Raw genomic sequence first — 21,739 nt, 5'->3', positions numbered from 1 at the left:
TTCGATATTATCTACTGACGGGGCCTACTCATCCTGACTAAGCCAGCCCTCTGAACCCTTGGAGATATATGTCGGTGGACCCGATGGATCTCGCCCTTCTCGATACGATCCTTGGGCTGTTGGTGTGGTACGGATACAGCGAGTATCACAAGTCGAGGGTGCCTGACACATCTTGGGTAGTATGGAATCGCAGGGTGTTTTGAAGGAGCGTGTCTTTTGAACTGAGCATCAAATCGTTTCTTTACCAGGGACATGGCGATTCGCAGGCCATGTGTAGATAGAGGTGTCTAATTCCTGGTTTGCCAACGACGATCATGTTTCGGATTATGCACAACTACGGCGCTGCCATCAAAAAATTTCATGCTGGCTCATGCAATCTCCGATGCCAGTTCCCCGCGCAGTGACTCAAACCACAAAAATACAGGGGCTCAGGTACTAATGAGACTTATCATCCGCGTCCAGGATTGCTAGCATCGAACCAACGTGAGGTGATTCATTGTATGAATTCACAGCCCTACTATGCGCGCTTAGCTGGTTTGATTGCTATCAATCTCTAATATTCTGGGTTGTTTCGAGCTTGCAAATATAAAGTTAGACATGTACATTAAGCTTACTATGGAAGGTGTTTACCGGGCCAAGCCGAACGAGTCAAGTCCTTTGGCCACTACGGAAATCGCCCATGAACGCTCGATACTTTCTTTACCCACATCAAAATCAACACTGCCGATCCATTCCCCAGACTATTCTTCACCGAGGTTACCCAGTTCCCAACCCTCTCTCGCCAAGCCTTACGGCAGAATGGCCTGTGCAGCCGTTACGAGTTCGGACGCAAGGACTAGAACAGGCAGTTCCTTTTAGTATGACGTGACATCGCGCTTCCGACAACCTTGCTAGACTGGTTCCACCCCCTAGAAGCCCCATTTGCAGAATCCCCTGAATTCCAGCATGCTATATGGATACATAATTAGACAACCACAATAAGACAATAAGGGATTGAATATAGGTACGAATTTCCAGATTCTCCTTATGGGGCTGAAAGAGTAAGCTTCTAAAAATACGAGCTCAGGGCTAGTGTTGCCATCCATTGTGGGCTCTTGCACCGCTGTCGTCCAATATATTTATTCTTGGCATCGCCGTGCCACTTCCTGCACCGTCTTGGCTTCAACTCCCCTTTCCTGTCCCCGAAGACTAACGAGATGGAGTCTAGCATTGTCGATTGTCGACCTGCAGCTAATAAACCCAACATAATTTATAACACAATAACGCCATGACCCTGGATACCTGCCAGCGTGGCGGTGTTACAAATAAGAGCCGCGTCTGCCCTTTGCCCAAACGTAGAGCACATTATCGGCAGCTTCTCGAATCATCTCCTCTTCCATTGTGAACGATTTATCTTCACCATAGTGTCGAATTGCCACGATGGTCAACTTCAAGAACATAACGGCTGTCGTCGCCGCCCTCGTCTCTTTCGGGGCCGCTGCGCCTACTGCTCGTGATGAGCCTGCGCCTGACGTCACCGGAAAGTTCATCATCACCCTCAAGCCAGGTATCTCCACACGCGATATCGACTCTCACTTGAGCTGGGTTGATGCGGTTCACAAGCGCAGCATGAGCCGTCGAGACACTGCTGGTGTTGAGAAGAAGTATAAGATCGGTAAATTCAACGGCTATTCCGGCCACTTTGACGACGTTACGATTGAGGAGCTGAGGAACAACTCTGATGTATGTCATATCTCTATCCGTCAGAATTGCTGGTCAATATTGATCAAAGGATTCAATTAACACAACTGCTAGGTTGTCGAGATTGAACCTGAGCAAATTTATACCTTGGAGGCATTTACCACCCAGACCGGCGCCACCTGGGGTCTCGGTTCCATCTCAAGCCGCCAACCTGGCTCGACTACTTACCGCTACGATGATTCTGCTGGCGAGGGTAGCTACGCCTACGTCGTTGACAGCGGCATCAACATCAATCACAACGAGTTTGAAGGGCGTGCTGAGCAGGGTTACAACGCCGCCGGTGGTGAGTTTGATGACACATTTGGACATGGTACCCACGTCGCCGGCACTATTGGCGGCAAGACATACGGTGTTGCAAAGAAGGCCACCTTGGTTGATGTCAAGGTTTTCATCGGCCGTCAATCAACTACCTCCATTATCCTAGACGGCTATCAATGGGCCGTGGAGGATATTGTTGCCAAGGGCCGCGCGAGCCGTTCTGTCATCAACATGTCACTTGGTAAGGCATACCGTTACCGCCCCTCCATCACTGACATTAGAAGCTAACAATATTTGCAGGTGGCGGTGCCTCAACTGCCTTCAACAACGCTGTCGCCGGCGCTTTCGAAGACGGCATTCTCAGCGTCGTTGCATCCGGTAACGAGAACCTCCCGGCATCCACGCGATCCCCGGCCTCCGCTCCTGACGCCCTTACTGTTGGAGCCATTGACTCTGCTTGGGATGAGCCCAGCTACTCCAACTACGGCGATGCTGTCGACATTCTTGCCCCCGGAAGCGACGTCCTTTCGGCCTGGATTGGTTCCAACTCTGCCACTTACACCACCACCGGCACCTCCATGGCTACGCCACACGTTGCTGGTCTGGCCCTGTACCTGGCTGTCCTGGAGGACATCAGCACTCCTGCGGCCTTGACTGCTCGTATCTTGGCCCTTGCTACCGAGGGTGCCGCCACTGGCCTTCAAGAGGGTTCGCCCAACCTCGTTGCTTTCAACGGTGCCGAGTAAGGGAAAAACTAAAATAATTCAATGTACATACTTTCTTGAGATATTTATGCCATTTGCGGATTAAGAAGATAGATTATGAATGAATATTATAGGTCTGCCATTTAGGCGCGAAGAGTCTATAAAATAATACCCCATTTTAATTTCACCGTAAATCTTATAAATCGTATGGTAGGCTCTTGCAAGGTTGATGTTTAAACCTTGACCCAAGCGAGTGCACCAGCCCCCATCTTTCTAGTCTTGCAAACCCTTGCGGAGAGGACGAAAATCATGCCGAGAATCATGCAGCTTCCAGCGAATCCTTGGGCGCCTACATAACTGCCCCCCATTGCGTTGATGATTGCCCCCGCAATTGGCGATCCTGTAAGGGATGCGAAGCTGACCACAGTGAAGACCATTCCCATCCTCGTGCCCTGCTTCTGTGGGTCTGTAGTCAGGCTGCTGAGGACTGCTGGGAATAACGACTGTACGCCGCCGACTGAGAATCCATAAAACACCGCCCAAACATACAATCCTTTCGTGGTATGGACACCGATCCACGTAAACATGATGGTGCCGGTCATGAAAGCCATAGGGGCATAGATGTTTATAGTGCCGATAACATCGCCGATTTGAGCTGGAATAATGCGGCCAAAGGCACCTACACAATTAAGAACAAGCAGGAGATCTAGCGAGTCGGTGTATGACAGCCCCAGAATGTCGCGAGAAAAAGCGGCTATGTAATGGAATGCAAAGTAAGTTCCCCAAAAGCACTGGAATTAACGCTGTTAGCATTCTGTTATGCTGGGAAGTGCCAAATCCTTACCATGAATGCCCCAATCGCATAGAAGCTATACTCGGATTCTTTGAAAGCCGCCCATTCGACCAGCGGTGCGGCTTGTCGAGGCGGGATTCGGGTCTTGATTAGTAGGCCAGCGATAGAAAGGGTTACAAGCTGAATCAAAGCCATTGACCGAATTGTCCAGCCCAGTCCAATTAGTGGTAACAACTGTCGAACCATACTAGGAAAGGCCAATCCGCCAACGACAGCTCCAGCGGCAGTCAACCCGAATGCCAAAGCGCGGCGCTTCGCAAAATATGTCGAAGTAACCGCCATGCATGGGCAGAATAGACAGCCATTACCGAGACCTAGACAGATGCCCTGGGCGAGGAAGAACTGCCAATACGTCGTGCAAAATGAAGCAGCAACCATTCCTACGACGACCAGGAAAGAACCGGTAATAAATAGTGATCGGAAGAAACCCATGTCTGTCCAGCGTCCGGTGAAGGTACCGACAAAGAAGAGGAGAAAGACTTCGAATGAGCCGATCCAGGAGATATCGGAGGGAGATCGTGAGAATAAGGTTGTGAAGTACGGCTGGAAAACTCCGAAAGAGTTGGCAACACCCCTGCTATTTTGTTAGCGGTGCAACTCTGCGAACGTACCCATAAAGTTTAAACCACTGACCAAGTGTTCATCGTGACTAAAAGCGTGCTCAAAACTGAGGCATCGTTAGAGATTTATCCATTTCAAATTTTGGTCGACAGTACTGACCGACCATCCACGCTCTCAAACCTCCGTCGGGGGGTGTGTCGATGACTATGCTCGGCCGAGAGGCGGTTCTGCTGATGTCCGCAGTAACTCTTCTCGCAATTGTTTCGGTGTCTTGCAGGTGATTTGGGTGACCAACGCCCGTGTTAGGCGATGGAAGCACCCGCTGAGTTGAAGCTTGTTTCTCGTTCATTGTGGATGAAAGTATTGCTGTACTAAAATTTAACTTGCCACGGCATCCAACTTTCAAAGTAATTGCATTGGCACACAAGGGCAGCAACAACAAAATGGCAACCAGAATCGTCACCCGGCGGGCCGTAGAGTACTAGCGGCCAATCACTATTATCAGGTTGTGGGCATTCTCATTAATAAAGGATGCCCCGCGCCAAGAGTTGTTGGGGATCATCCCCAATTCTCCGAGGTCGGCCGGCGGAATCAGCTGCCTGGCCGGGAATGACTTTCCCAGGATGATTGGCAATCAGACTCGGCCCAGTTATTTAAGGGCGTACGCCTCCCCCAGAGTTTCAATTATTAATTTGATGCTAAAAGTTGTCTTTTAGCTGTTGGCTGGAACGCCTTTTTGTGATCATTGCAGCGGGCATCGGGTGTCAATCGGCCGATGAGCTTCTAATATTCATGAGAATGGATCTTGGCTGGGTAATTGTTAACCCACCAATCAATCGAGTAGCTAATTATCGGATTACCAACATTATTATCCTCTTCTGCTCCTCAATGTTAAATCAGCTTTTATGATCTTGCCCTGCATATACACCATATGAGGACTGTCCCTTGCTTGTGCTGTCGTTGTGTATGAACCCGTCCTTCTTGGAGGCAGATTAGACACCGTATCGCGCATGCATTTCAGTCAGTGCATATTTGCCTTGCCAATTAAATCAATCTCTCCATATTCTCTATCTTCCCTGATGGAAGCTTACGCGGCTTTCAGCATGCTTTACCTTTCTTCTTTACAGAGTTATATGCACGATATGACGAGCTTTCGGGAAAGAACAGTGCAATTTCCTGGACCAGTCATCAGAGGGTAATCTCTTGGATTGAGGTAATTCATGAGTCACAAAATTGTTGAGCGTATGCAGATGTGTTGCACATGTGAATAATCGAGAGCCCTTGATGGGTTCTGATTTGAGGGATGTTGGATTACCCGTCCATAATACGGACAGGCGGTCAGCAGCGGCCGGCAACCGGCCGCGGCTGTGGAACCGGGAGACTCTACCTACGGGCTGCCAACGGCAATATCTCCACCGCCGCTGCTGCTGCTAATCTTTCTACTCACTCTGCTCAATACCGATTTTACAGCTTTAAAACTACAGAGATTGTTTGTCGATCTGTCACCCGTACATGTACCCTATGATACCAACAGGATTGGATTTATTTCTATCCTTTTCCCTATGGTTAGGGAAGCCACAAACTATTACCCATTGGTTGTACCTACACCAGGTAGCCACCAAGCCACATGGGTAGCCATTAAAAAACATGTTGTTATCCAATGATATTTAAACCTACATCAATCACTTCACTGCCTTTTGTTGATGGAGATGAAGAAGTCCTTTATCTTGAGCTGGGCGGCCGAAATTCGGCTCGGCCTGAATTGGCCCCGTGATCTTTCGCCCGAGCTCACTCATGTTAGTACAATCAGGTGTGTGGAATCAACCAACGGCGCTATGAACTAGACGTAAATATTTAAGTAAAGAGTGTGTAAACCAACCTTGAGGATTTGGGGCCTTTGAAAAATGGTAAAGCTACGTCGACAGACGCAGGGTCTGGGTAGTCTCAAGGCCGTTCCCACTATGGTGTTCAGGACTTCTCAAGAATAAAGCTCGTTCGTTGATGTTATAATGTGGGGTGGGGCCGCCACCAGAAAGCTGTGGGGGCCATTAACAGAGCATTGTTAACTGCCTGTCAACCACGTGTGACCGGTAGTACCTAATCGTACTGCGATTTTATAAACCAATGCATACCTGAACGAGAATGGACCTTCGAAAACATTCATGGCGAATGGGTTCACAGGTACCGGTTGCTAGCTTGAAAACATATTGAATGAATCCATATTGATATCCTTCACCAAGCTTTTCCCCAGCGCTTGATTTGCACGATGTAACCTTTCACTTATATGTCGCAGCCACGGAAATACTAGCGACCACAAATGACAGGGAAGGCACGGAACTCCGCACCGTTCCTGGCCGTATCGTAGCCTGTCATCAACAGTTACATTCAACAAGGCGAGGGTTGGACTGGAGGGACATTGTTATAAAGGCAGGCAAACTCTCTAGAGTACCGCGCCAATAAAATCGTCGCCCGCGTCTTCCCCGCATGGCGGGGAAAGGCAGTCAGAGTCTAGCTTGCATTAATATACGACCAACATGCGATTAATTGACAATTGTAACCTTACCTCCGCTATGGAGCATGCGCACCAGTCGCTGGGCGAGATACGGTTGGAGCCCGCAGTATCACGAGGTTGATTTCCATCAGCTAGGCCGAGTCTAATTGTGGCTTCAGGAGAATTTTCTTGTTTGTGAGCTTTTTATACGGAAGTTATAAGTGAGCTCTCCGTCCTTGCTTTTCACAGCCGTAATGGCTTGCGTATCTCTAAATCTTAACAGAAGCTATATATCTTCTGCCCACAACAATAGTCCATATTGCTAGGTTTTATTCCTTCCACATCTAAAGCCTGCATCATGTGGCTCAAGACAGGAGTACTCTATGGCCTGGCAACTCTCGTCCTTACCAAAGGCCTTCCCTTCCTAGGCGCAAACGCCCAAGCTGTTCCTCCAGTGAGCCAGGAAAAAGGTGTCTCTGCATGGCCCTTCGACATCAGCCAGGTCACTCTTAGTAGCGGCCGTTTCTTCGACAATCAGGCCCGCACCCTCGTGTATCTCAAGTGGGTTGACGTCGAACGCCTGTTGTACAATTTCCGTAAAAATCACGGGCTGTCTATCAACAATGCTCAGGCGAACGGCGGTTGGGATGCCCCAGACTTTCCATTTCGGACGCACTTCCAAGGCCACTTTCTCAATGCCTGGGCCTACTGCTACGCCCAGCTCCGAGATAATGATTGCAAGACCAGAGCGACATATTTCGCGGCCGAGCTCAAAAAGTGCCAGGATAATAACAGCAATGTCGGGTTCAACACGGGATACCTCTCCGGCTTCCCCGAGTCCGAGATTGATGCTGTCGAGAAGCGCACTCTCACCAACGGCAATGTGCCATACTACGCCATTCACAAGACCATGGCCGGTCTACTCGACGTCTGGCGCCACATTGGCGACACCAATGCCCGCGACGTACTCCTTGCGATGGCGGCGTGGGTCGACTTACGGACGGGGAAGCTCACGTATGCACAGATGCAAACAATGATGAGCACAGAGTTTGGAGGTATGAACGAAGTCATGGCCGATATTTTTCATCAGACGGGTGACCAGCGCTGGCTTACCGTCGCCCAGCGGTTTGACCACGCCGTCATCTTTGACCCTCTAGCCGTGAATCAGGATAGCCTTAATGGCTTGCATGCAAATACCCAGGTTCCTAAGTGGATTGGCGCTTCGCGCGAGTACAAAGCGACGGGAACCAGTCGGTACCAGGATATCGCCCGCAATGCGTGGAACATTACCGTCAGCGCACATTCATATGCCATCGGTGGCAACAGTCAGTCAGAGCACTTCAGACTTCCCAATGCTATTGCTGGTTTTCTGAACCAAGACACTTGCGAAGCATGCAACACATACAATATGCTCAAGCTTACCAGGGAGCTATGGTTGACAAATCCGAGCACGACAACGTACTTTGACTTTTACGAACGGGCACTTCTAAACCATCTTCTTGGTCAGCAGAACCCATCTGATAGCCACGGACATGTCACCTATTTCACTCCCCTCAATCCCGGTGGCCGCCGAGGCGTCGGTCCTGCCTGGGGTGGTGGCACCTGGAGTACCGACTACAATTCGTTCTGGTGTTGCCAGGGCACTGGGTTGGAAACGAACACGAAGCTTATGGACTCAATTTATTTCTACGACAACTCGGCTCTCTACGTTAACCTCTTCATCCCATCGGTGCTGAGGTGGACCCAGCGTAGCGTCACTGTCACGCAAACAAACGACTTCCCGCGTAGCGACACAACCACGCTTACGATCGCCGGCGCTGGTAGGTGGATTCTGCGCGTTAGAATCCCCGCATGGGCTTCTGGGGCCCAGGTCACCGTCGGAGGCCAGACCACGAATGCAGAAGCTGGGACGTACGCCTCGATCGACCGCACATGGACTTCAGGCGACACCGTGGTGGTCAAGTTACCGATGAAATTACAGATTGTACGCGCCAATGATAACGCAAACATCGCGGCGTTGGCGTTCGGCCCCGTAATCTTGAGCGGTAACTACGGCAGTGAGACTCTCTCAACCACACCGGCTTTGGATCTAGCTACTGTGAAGCGAAGCGGAACTACCGGATTGAGTTTTACGGCGACGGCAGGGGGCAAGTCGGTAACCCTTGGGCCATTTTATGAGGCACATGGGTTTAATTACAACGTGTATTGGTCCATCAGCGGGACACTACCCGCATGAGTTACTGGTGCATGGTCATATCGAACAGCGTATATACAGATGCCAATGCATTACGTACTTGTCAATGGATGGACCGAGATGGACTTTGTGTAATGTAAATCACATATGCTAATAGGTCGTTTAATTTCAGCTTAAACTGTAAATCCTAGCTATGGCTAGTCGCCTTGACTCTCAAGCAGCCCACATTCACTTTGAGATACTGTCCGAAAGCATTTGCTGTGATATAATACGGAGGCTCTGAAGTATCGGACCGGTACTCCCGCAGACCCGAGTAAAAGAATGCAAGATCCTGAGTCTGATAGTTGTCGATGAGAGTAGCAGTGCTGGCTTGAAGAATGAAAATACCAGCCCATCTGACAAACGGTAGCTATTTCAAGTATCCCGACGGTGTGATGCAATGAGTATAACCCTTCGGGCTCGTAAAGCAGACGGCTGCGAGTGCATGGAACGGATTTCAAGCCGGCATTGAAGGGGAGGGAGCGTATGGTTGGGGGAGTTTCTACTAGTCATCAGTTCGTGTGTCTAGGTATGCCCCCGGAGTAGGCTTTCTGTGCTTATGTTCTAATGGCCGTCATACATTACAAGGATTCATCGGTCTTGGCTCAACATTGCACAATTAGCCTTCATGTGTCAGAGAGCCTGTCTCGTTTTACACACAGCAAACAGTAAAGTAAGCAAAAGGCTTGAGGATATCAAACTCGCTACTCTATAATTCAATTAGAAAATAACCACACTAAGCTGCTTCTAATCTTCCGCTAGGTCTCTATACTGTAAAATTGACCTTTTCAAGGTCCCCAAATACCAAAATTTGGTATCTAAAAAACTCATTTTGTTGCTCAAGGTATCGTATTGAATTTCATCTCTAACAGCCCGGTTTCGTCTCCAATTAAGTAAGTTTCAAAGGCTTGCCCAACTTACGAATCTCACCACCGTACCATGCCTGGATATATTGTTAGCATGCGAGCCCAGCAAACCGACGCAAATAAATTTGGACTTACCGACTCGGCACCGGCACCAATTGCCTTGATGCCAAGCTTCTGTGCGATCCAAGGCGCTTCAATCTTTCTCGCGTACAGCTTCGCGTCCTCATCCTTGACATCGGCAGCGAGGACGGTGTTCTTAGGCAGTGCCGGGTTCAGAACAGCAGGTCTTCCCAGGCCGATGAGATCGCAGCCGTTGTTTTCGAGCGCTGCCTCCATACCCTGGCGCGTACGGAAGCCGCCAGTCACCATTAGGGGAACATCGGGGAAGTCGCGGCGGATGGCGCGTGCAAACTCCAGGAAGAAGGCTTCGCGGGCCTTGGTGCGGTCCGACTTCTTCTCGTCGGAAACACCAGTGGACATCTGGTAAAGTTAGAAACAGCCCAGAATCTTTCATGTGTTGAATTCTCTGATGACTTACCAAGGGGTCCTCATAAGTACCACCACTGACTTCCAAGAAGTCAACGCCGGCCTCTGTGATCAACTTCAACTGCTCAATGCAGGCATCAAGCTCGGCCTGGGACTGGTGATCCACAGAGTTGAACTTGATACCCACACAGAAATCCTTGGGCACGGCTTCACGGATAGCGCGGATGACTTCAACGATGATCTTGACACGGCCGGCAGGGGATCCGCCGTACTCGTCGGTCCGTTGGTTGATCTTCTCGGACATGAACTGAGCGAGGAGATAGCCATGCGCGCCGTGGATCTCAACACCGGCGAATCCGGCGTCGGACGCCAACTTGGCCGTCTGTGCGAAGCGACGCACGACATCCTTAATATCGGCAACGGTCATCTCACGGGGGGTACCAAAGAGGAGCGAGTTGATAAGGCGCGGGAGAATGCCGTCGCCGAGGTTCAGGGGCACGGCGCTGGGGGCAAGGGTTTTCTCAAAGAAGCCGCGGGTTCCGGCGCCGAAAGGCGACTGACGGCCGGGATGGTTAATCTGCACGATGGTCGGTGTGCCATTGCGGTTGCAGACATTGGCCCAGGCCTTCCAGGCCTTGAGCATGCGGTCGTAGGGAATGGTGTCATTGTACGCGACGTCCTTTGGTGACCCAAGATATCTGAGATCGACTTCCACGTTGCCTGTGATTGATTACGCGATAAGCTTCCTGCCGCAGTGGGCAATCCTAGATGGCTTGCAACATACCGGTCATGACGAGACCCCATTCGCCATCTGCCCACTCGCCGTAGGGCGCATGCAACTCTTTTGTGGGCAAAGCTTCCTTATCGGCCCAGTTCTCAGCCATCGCAGCCTTGACGAGTCGGTTCGGCAGAGTGAGTCCGCATTTCAGCGTCAATGGCTTCGCAATTGTTGAATTTGACATGATGTTCTAATGTCTTATGTTCCGTATGTTTAGTGACTACGAGAAAAACACTACTGGCGAATTGAGTAGAGTTTAAGGTTGTTGAGGTTCCAGTTTCGACGAGGTGGATGAATTGTCAGGACATGTCCAAGATAGAAGCAGTAGGGCGCGTTGCTATTCATGTACAAATTCAAAATTTATTAACCCCATTGTTGCGACGCGTACCTAGCGCACGGCCGTGGTCCCACTGCAGATAGGGAAGAGCAATTGCTGGTCGACTAAACGGATTACAAACATCGCCTTTCCAGTGAAACGGGAGGGTCCACAGCCCGGGGTAATAATCTATCCGTTCTGTCCGTGGAATAAAGGATTGCAAAGTCTGCCGAGGCACTCCGGCCCTGTTCACGCCTCTCATGAGCATTAGGCTAGTCCCCCTAGCCGGTGGGATAATCCCGCCGAATTGCCCTACGGAGAATACTGAATCGACAAAAGAGTGGGTTATTGTTTTCCTTTGCCAGTTGTGCCTATTCACGTATTCTAAGGGATGCACTTTGGTTCAGGCAGACCAAAGCGGACAAAGGACGGACAAAGGCACGTGCTTTTGACGGGAACTCGACCCACTCCACTCGGACTTAGGCTTAACACCTTCAATCTTGCATATTAATCAAGCTCTGGAAGATCCCTTGGTCAGGAAAGAAAACATCTATGACTCTGACCGCAGGCAAAAAGGTGACAGCGGATGAATTGGACGGTTGCCTGATTTCATGGCGTCATTTAGTGTTGTCTTTAAAACTCCGCTGCCGGCACTGCGGAGTTTGATGCAATGAGTCAGCACTCTAAACATTGGGTATTTCTCATGCAGAAGTGATCATTTGAACGAATACCTGGTACATTGCGCCAGCTCCGTGGCGATGTCAACATTGCAGACCTTTGAATTCCCCGGGTGTATATCAGGCGTCAAAATTGCCTCGACATCTGAGAAGAACCCGCAGAGTGTGGCATTCTTCCCAAGGGCTGAGATCTCGCAGTTTTGCTCAGGGAATCAGGATCCCGCAACAATACATGGTCGAGACTAAGACAGGTCAGCCAAGTCAGCTTTGTCACGCCTGCACGTCAGCTGCGGGAGGAACCGAAGCGGCTTGCTTCACTTACCAAGCTGATCCGTCATCTGCCGGTTTTTGCACCACTTGATAACGAAGGGTTGAAGCTGACTATCCCAAAAGACCGTTCTGAGAGACGAACTATGATCTCCAGCAGAGAAGCCAAAAGATTGATGGGAATGGTTTGATGCATTATTTTGGTGTGCAGAGGGCGACTTTTCAAGGTTAGCAACGAATCAGAATTCCCTCTCTACGCCGACTTTTCAACCCCAGCGGAAGCTGCAATTTAAATTTCTCGGTATGTTTTTAATCTGCCCCAACATGATACATTGTGATATTTGGCTGAGTAGAATTTTAACGTCTTGTCACATAGATTTTCTGATCGGCCACCCTACGTATGTTCTAACATCGATGCAGCTCGCAATCAATACATCATTTTCGGTGCCATATTGCCAAGATGAAGGGGCAGTCCATCTCGAACCCGCCAGTTGTAGTCCACGGTGGACATACCGGTATTGGGCTCCTTGGGCCCCCAATCATCACCTTGGGTGCGCGTCGAAGCACGGACGATATCCAAACCCCAGATTCCCCAGGAATGAACCACGGCCTTTATGCAGGTATCCATCTTCGCCGTCTTTTCCCGGCCGTATAGGGCGATGCCTACCCGCCTTCCCGGATGTCGTGTCTCTTAACGGCGTTCAACCCCGACGTCACCAGGCCCGAGAATCAATCGGGCCGTCGCTGGCGACCGCGACCCACGAGGCAAGGGTCGCCTACTTCCAATGGTCTAAGCCTGAACTTCGCTACTTTCGGAGATGGTGCTCCGCTTGTCGCGCCGGGATTGGCCCCTGCTCATTCCCCCTCGTTGACCCCGAAGCAGTCACACCCGCGTGAGTCAGTATATTTTGGCGGGGTATGGAGGTCACAAGAGTAAGATGTCGAGAACCCTATTAATCAAGCCGGCGAAGCACCGAAGAAGAGCGGTGGAGATGCCGAATTAGGAAGCTGGGACCTACGGGGAGAATTGACCACCATCGCTCTCTTCAATGGAGGAGGGGGAAGAGGAGCCGGTGGTGGACCGATCGTCAGGAACAGCAAAACAAGCTTAAAATATCAGTCTTCGTCGAGGAACGTGATGTGGCGCTGTCGTCTTCCCCGCATATGCCGTAGCTATTGCATGACCGGCATCACAAGGTTGGCAATGGCCTATGCATGTGCACATGTACCGGCCGGGTTGCGTGACATTACCAAGGCTGGACGCATCAATCGCTACCGACATCCCCGAGATGACATGTGGTGAGGGAATACCAAGCCGAGCGAGGGCTTAGGGTTACATTCTGCGCCGCATTGGATGCCGGCCAGCTTTTCCTATTTTTCCACGCCAAGACCCATCTCCCCAAGTCCCCATTTTCGGCGGTCGGCTTGCCTTTGAAAAAGGTTGTTGTCACTGAACACCAAACATCAGGAGATGCGTCTTTCCAATGATTAATGAAGTGCAAAAAGGTATCGTCGGTCTTGCCGGTTTTTGACCCATGAGCTTCTTTGACATCCCTGTCCTGATCTCAGCCCATCTGCAGAAAGCTATTTATGACCCTGGGTGCGGGAACGTCAGGGGATCGCTGAAACGCTATGGAATTAAGTCAGGGGACCCAATACCACCAGTATACCTGTCAAGATCAGACGAACTGTTGGTCTTGAGTATCCCCCTTCGATGATAGTTAAACGTGACTTGTAGTATTCCTCCAATCTTCTCATTGGTCACACCCGAGATATCCCAAGGCTTATTAGCTGTTTCTTAGTAGCGTAGCATTATTCAAAAGGGCCGTTTTCTGACCCGTGTAGTCTACCATCGTTCGGCGGTAAATTGAAAGTGTGGGGTAAGAAAGGGATACAACACCATGCATGCATCCTGGACGGTCTTCGCCGGTACTCCTTTCATGTATCATGGTGGACTGCTATACATCTGCGGCGGCTAGACAGGAAACGGTTGCCCCCCCGAGTGAGCCCCAGTTTTCTTGAATGGACCCCGAGACGACGAAGACATGTGCTTCTGGGTATTTAAGGAGAAAGGACTCTTGGAACTCGATGTAATTGATGAGACCAGCAGCAAGCATCATTCTCTGCAGGCGTTCCTTCTTGGCTTCTCTTGTTGCTTTTCACTCCACTCTCTTTTAACTGTAAGACTGAATACGATCTGCCCAAGTTTTCCCTGGCTGACAGGACCTAGCAAGATGGTCTTCAATAAGGTCGTTACGGCTTTAGCCCTCGGTCTCCCGGTCATTCAGGCAGCCGTTCCCACAATCCCTGGCTTCACCTTGACCTGGAGCGATGACTTCGTCGGCTCTGCCAACACCCTGCCCAACACGGCCAACTGGATCATCGACACCGGAACTTCCTACCCCGGCGGTGCCGCCAACTGGGGTACTGGAGAGATCCAAACATACACCAGCAGCGTCAACAACCTCCGCTTGAACGGCGAGGGAATTCTGCAGATCACTGCCATTAAGAGCTCCTCTGGATCATGGACGTCCTCCCGTATTGAGACGCAACGAGCCGACTTCATGGCTCGTGCTGGTGGGAAAATGCGTATTCAGGCCAGCCTCAACCTACCAGTCGTCGGCAGCAACGGCATCGGCTACTGGCCCGCCTTCTGGACTCTTGGGAGTGCGTACCGCGGAAACTACTGGTAAAATCAAACCACAAACAACGCTTATAGAAAGCTCCTTACTAACGGCAAGCGCAGGAACTGGCCCGCCATCGGCGAGTTCGACATCATGGAGAATGTCAACGGAATCGACCGCGTCTGGGGCGTGATGCACTGCGGCGTTAACCCGGGCGGCCCCTGCAAGGAGACGGACGGCCTGGTCGGGAGCCGGCAGTGCCCCAACAGCCCATGCCAGGGCAACTTCCACACCTACACCCTCGAGGTTGACCGCACCCAGGAGCTCGAGGCCGTGCGGTGGTTCGTCGACGGCATCCTGTTCTGGCAGATAGTCGAGACGGATCTCCCCGCCGACGTGTGGACCCAGGCTGTCCACTCGCCGCATTTCGTCCTGCTCAATCTCGCCATCGGCGGCGCGTTTCCGAACAACAACTTTGGCAGCAGCACGCCTCTTGCGAACACTGTCTCTGGCGGCACATTGCAGGCCGAGTACATTGCCGTGTACAACGCCTAAGCGGTCTGCTTACCTGTCTGTCTAATGTTGGGGGCTAAAAAGGAATTCTCTTCCGTTTTGGTATTCTGTTTTGGACAGCCAGTACCCGTCAACTTCGATTCTTCTCTCGTACATGTTTTTGACTTTCTGATTTTGTATATATGGGATTTGACGACTGCGTGGTTTTGGCTGCATGCGCAAACTTCTTTTCAATTTTTTCAAAATTAGCATAAGCGTTAGGTATTATGAATATGACTTGAAGATTTGATGCAGAAATTTTGTCTGATCTTTGGACATTTTGGAGTGAAGAGCGCAGGAACTCTATCTTAGGTTGATGCTTTCTCAAGTTCTATTCATCTAAGCAAGGAGACAAGTTGACCTAGCCGCGGACAGACCATTTCATGTCAAGAGATATTTTGCAATTACATTATTAGGAACGATGAGCAAAGTATGTCCTTGATTTGAAGTGAAAAAGGAAACATATTGAATGACTTTATCTTGCGGAGCTGTATGGCTATTCTCTCGTAAACTAACCTGGTTTGCTAATAGTATGGAGTGGAGTGGAGAGTGATATTTGATGTCTTCATTTAAGTAAGCCTTTGTTACGGCCTTGAGTTATGTTTGAATACATTAAGTCTATATGCAAAAGAAAACATGTAGAAGGTCAGATTGACGTGGTTAAAACCAGTGTCCGATGCCTGTTGAACTACTTGAAGCAAAGAGGTCGACCGAAAGCTCGTTGTTATCATGCCACTAGCTAAGCATGATTTTATGAAAGTACCAGCTCGAGTTTGAATCCTTCATGAACCATCTGAGATTGTTTGGACGAAAATTGCCTTTTTCTGCCTTTGCCATCTGGCTAAATCAAAAACCGGGTACGGTCTCCAAGAAGTGTGGCAGAGCAAAGCCCATTTGGCAGCTACTGATTATGCATCGAGCGCTTGACGCTGAGCTAAGTTTCGGTATACACCGAACCGGATAAAGTTATACTCTAGTAAACGTCAAAATGCGAGGGGATTTAATATATGAAGCAGGTCCGGATGCAATCGTACTTGCTCATTTTTCCGCGTGGCTGATCTGCCACCCCGCCTTTGTTCTCTCACTGTTTTTCGAGAGCTCAATGGTGGTTTTTCCAACATTAGGATTACGCTTTGTCGTCGTTTGCCCTTCATCATGGCCCTGTACCGATGCAACTTGAATGGCATTGTCCGGGTTCAGGTGAGGGACAATATATTGCTCGACGAATGATTGGGAGACACCCAGGTTCATAGCGTGCAACACCGCTTTCTTCATGCGTGATATGTATTCCTCTCGAATCACACCGTCGGTTTTGTATTTCTCGCTGATGTACACCAGTGCCTTTACTTGGCGAATGCGGAATGGCTGTGTCTGGGCTTCAACCGGACGTCTGTCAGGCAAACATGCACCTTCATTTGCGATAGTTTTCGAATCTAGCTTGCTTGCATTGTCACATGCGACTTGAATTTTCGAAACTGTTTGGTCTGTCGCGCTGGCCTGACTGGTAAGCAATTGGTCCAGGTCGGAAGTCTTCAGATCTTCGTATAGTGCATGTGGCTCGAAGGCGACCTTCCGCAGATACTTTTGGTATAATCCCTTCGATACACCCTCTGAGCGATCCAAAGCTTTCTCGTCCGTGGGTTGGACTGAAAAAAGAAGACCCTCCACCGAGGAACCGTCCTGGCACTCGACGATGGCTACTCCGCGTTCATTGATTTGCCATCTGTATCCAGACAACACCGCCTTTCCCTTGAAAATGCTTTCAGGGAAACAATGGGCCATTTGGGTGAGATGCAGATTGCTTCCATAGGAAAAGTAGTGGCGAATATTAGGCCCTGGATTTGGCCGTCTTGCGGAAGCTTTATGGCTAGAGGCAGATGAGGAGGGGGACGAATTCATCGCTAGGGTAAGGCAAAGTTTGTTTGTTTGTGTTGGAATCACAGGGTACCCGTACGGGAGTAATCGAACATAATCAAAGGATCAAAACTGGTACTGTATTCTTCTGTTGTCTTGTGTGTCGAAGAGTAGGTAGGTTGGCAGCAGCAGCAGTAGTGAAGATATCACTATTGCCAGCCCGGAGGTTGGATCTCCGGGTTCCGCTGCCGCGGCCGGCTGCTGCTGCTGGCCAGCTCCCTGTATTCTGGCTGAGTAATCCAACAGTTTGTTTGTATTGTTTAACGCCAGTTCGTCCCCTTGGGGCACAAGGCGCCTAGTCGCCCTGTCGCCTGCTGACAAGCGTTGCCGGCTTGGCTCCTAACTAATGTTGAAACAGTGATCACCCATCCCGTAGTCATAGTCGTAGTCTCCCCTCCCTCTCCTAGAACCTCCTCCGTAGCTATATACCACCCGCCATCTACAGACCAATCTTAACTATTAACATATCTCTTAATCCTGCTCACCCGCCTCGTCTTCCTCTCCTCTTCCTCGTAATCCTTCTCCCGTCCTGTGACTTGTGTGATGTGCCCTCTTCTGCTCTCCGCTAGTGTAGAGCCTGGCGCCAGGTGACCAGGGTGTCATTTAAAAGTGTGTATGGTTCTGAGGACAGTCTGTCATGGGTGCCAGACGTCTCTAAGTTGTCTTGTGCTAAACGAGCGTGGGTAAGGCAAAGTTTCATACACAGCCGATATAGAAAGCAATAACAAACACAGGGAATGATTCTGGGTTTTGAGAGTCGATGGAAAAAGTAACTCAAATGGTCAGTAAAGGGGCAGATGATGCAGAGGCAAGAGTCCTCTCGGTGGCACCCTCGCTCGATACCATCTGTTTTCGTGGGAGAAGAGGGCGAATACCGTGTGCAGCCGAAGATTAGACTGTGTCATTGAAGTACTACACACTTCTAGGCAAAGTGCAGTTTCAGGCGCCATTTGTGGCCTAACTCAATCACAATATGTGAAGTGTCCTTGGCGGTTCCTTGCCGCCGCCATGAGAGGCCTGTGTCGAATCAATTTCCCGAGGCTGATTTTCTTTACACCTTTGCTCCATCAATCACCCAGGTTGAGGCGCGGTTTTGAGATAATACCGAAGCCCGAAAATGCACATTTTTGTGCTGGCTAGCGACATTCTCAAAGGCACATTATGACAGATATGATATAATGATCCCAGCCGTCGTTCGATTATTACAAGCAGAAGTTCTAGTTGCGGCAAAGCGATAATACTATGTTTTATCATTGATCCGTCAATAACGCATCTGAAGAAAACGTGCTTGGCTGTTTTCTTGTTGCTGTTTAAGGAGATAGACGAGTCACTTTGGCATGTTCCTATGATGCGATGGAACCCAAACCAGCTTTTCAACCATTGTGCTTTCTGTCGTCATACCACGCCTTGTATAAAGTTGCCATCCTTACGCTGGTTTCAAAATCATGTGAATCATCATTGAGTTATATCAACACCAAAATCTTCAGCCCCATCAGCCACATCAAACGCATAGTTATTTGCTATGATAAAACCTCATAAAAATGAATATACTGCCTTATTTTCGCTACGAGGCGGGGTAGAGCTATCGCCGCAGCTAACTATTCAAATCCGGCATTATTGTCATGACAGTAGAAGGGGTAGTCGGGGCTAAACTTGGTTAAAGCCTGAATATTATTATGCCTTACTCTAAGTATTGGAATCACAGGATACCTGTGCAGGTAGGAGCTCGCCGAATATCAATAAGTGTATTCAGAAGCTCGTAAATCGGTTTGTATAGAAGAGAAGGTAGGAAGGTTGACAGCAGTAGCAGCAGTAGTGGGGGTATTGCTGCTGGCAGCCAGGAGATGCAATCCCCCGGCTCCGCTGCTGCTAACCGCCTGCCCATATTCTGGCTAAGTAATCGAACACTAGTTCTATGATATCACCCCTGCTGAAATAATGCCGTTGCAAACTCGTGACCCTAGTTTAACAGCGGAGGTTTCCGTCGATGTTAGACAAGCATGAATCTAAACCTCATTGTCAGTACGATATGATGAGTCCCATAGGGCATATGTTCTTCTGCTCACCCAAATCGATAGAGGTCGGCTTCTTGGTACCGGTGCTGTCCGTGCATCGGCAGTTCAGGACACTACGGTCTGCGGCGAGACCGCAGTCGCAAAACTTGAACGAGGGGCTAAGAGTCCTTCTGTTAATAAATTATATCTCACATCTTTGAAAGATGTATGTTTACCTGGATGGTCGACACTATAAGGCTCGGTCAGTATGAATGCTTTCAATCTATTTTAGAGGTTGCGAAAGAGGGATGGATATGCCATACCACAAGTCTTCCATTGTCGTTCGCCAGGCAACGGGTCAGGTTGATGTCCGCACTAGTACCATCGCCACGAGAGTCTTGACAATTAGCGCGCAGAGTCGTTGTGCCGTAGGAAATTCCGCTGCAAGTCCGCGAGAAGTCGCGGGCGGCGACTTGGGCGATGGCCGTCGCAAGAAGTAGAGACGGGATGGTGGACCAATGCATGATGGGTAGATGTTCAAAAGTGCGGGTTTCTTCTAGAAATTGTTGTCGGTTAAGAATTAGCTGTCGATGTGTGAACAGCATCCAGTCTTGGTTGGAGGACGCATATAATATACCTCTCTTGATAACCAGGACAAGCACTACCGCCGCTTCAATGAATGGGACAGACTTTGAACTAGGTCATTGGACTGATGTTTTGGAATATGTAATATAAGAGAGTTTGCATGCTTATTTGCAGTTGAGCTTTCACAAGTCATCTTGGCGGAAGCACTCAGATCCCCTAACCTTCAGCATTGTGGCGGACGAATTAACAAGCCTCTGTTGCCGAGTCATAATCTCAAATGGTTAACTCGACTTGCTGGTGTAAAAAGCTTTAACTGGAAATATAAGGAGTTGAAGCTTGGTTACCAAATGAAATGGAATTGGTGTACCGATATGGTACGTTAATTGCCTCTGCAAGCCATGTCCCTGTTTCCGTGTGATATTTTCCCTTTGTGACGAGCTAGGAGCGCGGGAGCGAGGCACGCGGGGCGAAAAACACACCGGCGGATATATCCAAGGGGTAGGTCAAAGCACCACCACCGCAAAATCCAAACAGAGTAAATGAACATTTAAGAAAGAAAATTTGAGAAGTTTTTTGATCTGCTGGCTGAGGGTTATGAAAGTTTTGCACTTGTGTTCTTTTATTGAATTTGGCGGAGGGGGAAGAAAGCATTTTGACAGCTGAAATATTTTGTCCCCGCGTAGAATGAATGTTCTTGCGGGCAAAAGCGGCTGCTTGTTCTACAAGAGAACTGTGTAGCGTGCATTAGAATATGCACAGACAAGGCGCTTGGTGATGGGCGTTGCGGAAGTGTTCCACAGCCATGCGCGCACTACCGCGCTACATTTCCTCGGTGTGGCCGTGACATGATTCGAGGTGAGTTCCGTCCTCAATAAAAGCGCAGCGGAATTGGATTCAAAGGATTCTTTCAAATCAAACCTAGGACATGGGAGTGGAGATTGTGAATGATTTACAGGCCAACACTATTATATCCCCGACGGTTGCTTTTGAATCTTAATCATGGAAAGAACGTGACAGCATAACAGACTAGCCGGTGCAAAGACATGACCCAATAGAATCCGAGACTAGTAATACGAGAGTTTCAAAGATTAAATGCACTAGAAAACGGAAGCAAAGCCTAAATGGTGGATAGGAATCAAACTAGCGAAGGAAGTGGAACAGAGGCCCTCGGAAACGAACTTCGGGCCCTAATACAGCGAGATCAGAGTCAATGCCAGGCATTAAGAGATATCTAATAATAATAAAGAACCACTCTTATTCTAGCTGAATATCATTTTGTACAAGGCAAGCCAAAATACTCAAGCACAAGTCATATTAGCTATAGTAGGGCTCCAGAAATGTCGATCCACCAGCACTTGAACTAGGTATGCTTAAAGGAGAAATTTGATAGCTGATGTTTAGTCTTTTTTCATATTTTAAGCAATTTACAATGCATATGACCGTGGCCTGACAAGTGACCTCGTGCAAACTACAATCTCTACGCCAAGGCTCAAAGGATCCGACGGACAAGCCACCCTCCCAAGCTTAATTACAGAATGTCATTTCCCCCATTTCTCATCCCCTGTTTTGGTTTTATGATAACGGTATACAAGAAGTTTCTTGATCCATGATACAACAAGTCTTATGAAATGACCACGCCGAAGCTGTGTGACGCGTACGAGGCTATAAAACCCATAGCTGCCTGTCCCTCTTAACCAAGTACTTTTGCCTATAACAACCTTGTTACTATACTTTTGTCAAGTCACCTCTCAAATGCTGTCAAGTCATGTGATGCTACCCCCAGTGAAGGCATTTTGAGGATCGCCAAAGTTCTTTCAATGAGACCCACAGTCTCTTTAAA

At 49.3% G+C, this 21,739-nt stretch overlaps 5 protein-coding genes across 5 annotated transcripts; 3 read left to right on the top strand and 2 right to left on the bottom strand.

Annotated features, from left to right (window-relative positions):
• Window positions 1–1,419: 1,419 nt before the first annotated feature.
• On the top strand, window positions 1,420–2,744 carry EsH8_VIII_001043 (S8 family peptidase; the record flags this gene model as incomplete). Its single annotated transcript, XM_083270085.1, has 3 exons — window positions 1,420–1,722; window positions 1,795–2,239; window positions 2,299–2,744. 3 exons carry the CDS (start codon window positions 1,420–1,422, stop codon window positions 2,742–2,744), a joined length of 1,194 nt encoding a protein of 397 aa, XP_083129853.1.
• A 191-nt stretch (window positions 2,745–2,935) lies between these two features.
• On the bottom strand, window positions 2,936–4,465 carry EsH8_VIII_001042 (uncharacterized protein; the record flags this gene model as incomplete). Its single annotated transcript, XM_083270084.1, has 4 exons — window positions 2,936–3,493; window positions 3,547–4,129; window positions 4,189–4,222; window positions 4,276–4,465. 4 exons carry the CDS (start codon window positions 4,463–4,465, stop codon window positions 2,936–2,938), a joined length of 1,365 nt encoding a protein of 454 aa, XP_083129852.1.
• Window positions 4,466–6,965: 2,500 nt separating this feature from the next.
• Window positions 6,966–8,843, top strand: EsH8_VIII_001041 (uncharacterized protein; the record flags this gene model as incomplete). The annotated part of the gene is made up of 1 exon (XM_083270083.1): window positions 6,966–8,843. One exon carries the CDS (start codon window positions 6,966–6,968, stop codon window positions 8,841–8,843), a length of 1,878 nt encoding a protein of 625 aa, XP_083129851.1.
• Window positions 8,844–9,729: 886 nt separating this feature from the next.
• On the bottom strand, window positions 9,730–11,154 carry EsH8_VIII_001040 (NADH:flavin oxidoreductase/NADH oxidase family protein; the record flags this gene model as incomplete). Its single annotated transcript, XM_083270082.1, has 4 exons — window positions 9,730–9,783; window positions 9,842–10,186; window positions 10,245–10,912; window positions 10,977–11,154. The coding sequence occupies 4 exons, from the start codon at window positions 11,152–11,154 to the stop codon at window positions 9,730–9,732; spliced, it is 1,245 nt and encodes a 414-aa protein (XP_083129850.1).
• A 3,310-nt stretch (window positions 11,155–14,464) lies between these two features.
• On the top strand, window positions 14,465–15,409 carry EsH8_VIII_001039 (concanavalin A-like lectin/glucanase domain-containing protein; the record flags this gene model as incomplete). The annotated part of the gene is made up of 2 exons (XM_083270081.1): window positions 14,465–14,919; window positions 14,977–15,409. 2 exons carry the CDS (start codon window positions 14,465–14,467, stop codon window positions 15,407–15,409), a joined length of 888 nt encoding a protein of 295 aa, XP_083129849.1.
• Between the last annotated feature and the right edge of the window lie 6,330 nt (window positions 15,410–21,739).

This window comes from Colletotrichum jinshuiense, chromosome 8 (assembly GCF_051148585.1).
Source record: "Colletotrichum jinshuiense chromosome 8, complete sequence".
NCBI classification, from domain to species: domain Eukaryota; kingdom Fungi; phylum Ascomycota; class Sordariomycetes; order Glomerellales; family Glomerellaceae; genus Colletotrichum; species Colletotrichum jinshuiense.
Note: the sequence above shows the minus strand (reverse complement) of the source record. Positions and strands in the feature narration are given on the sequence as shown.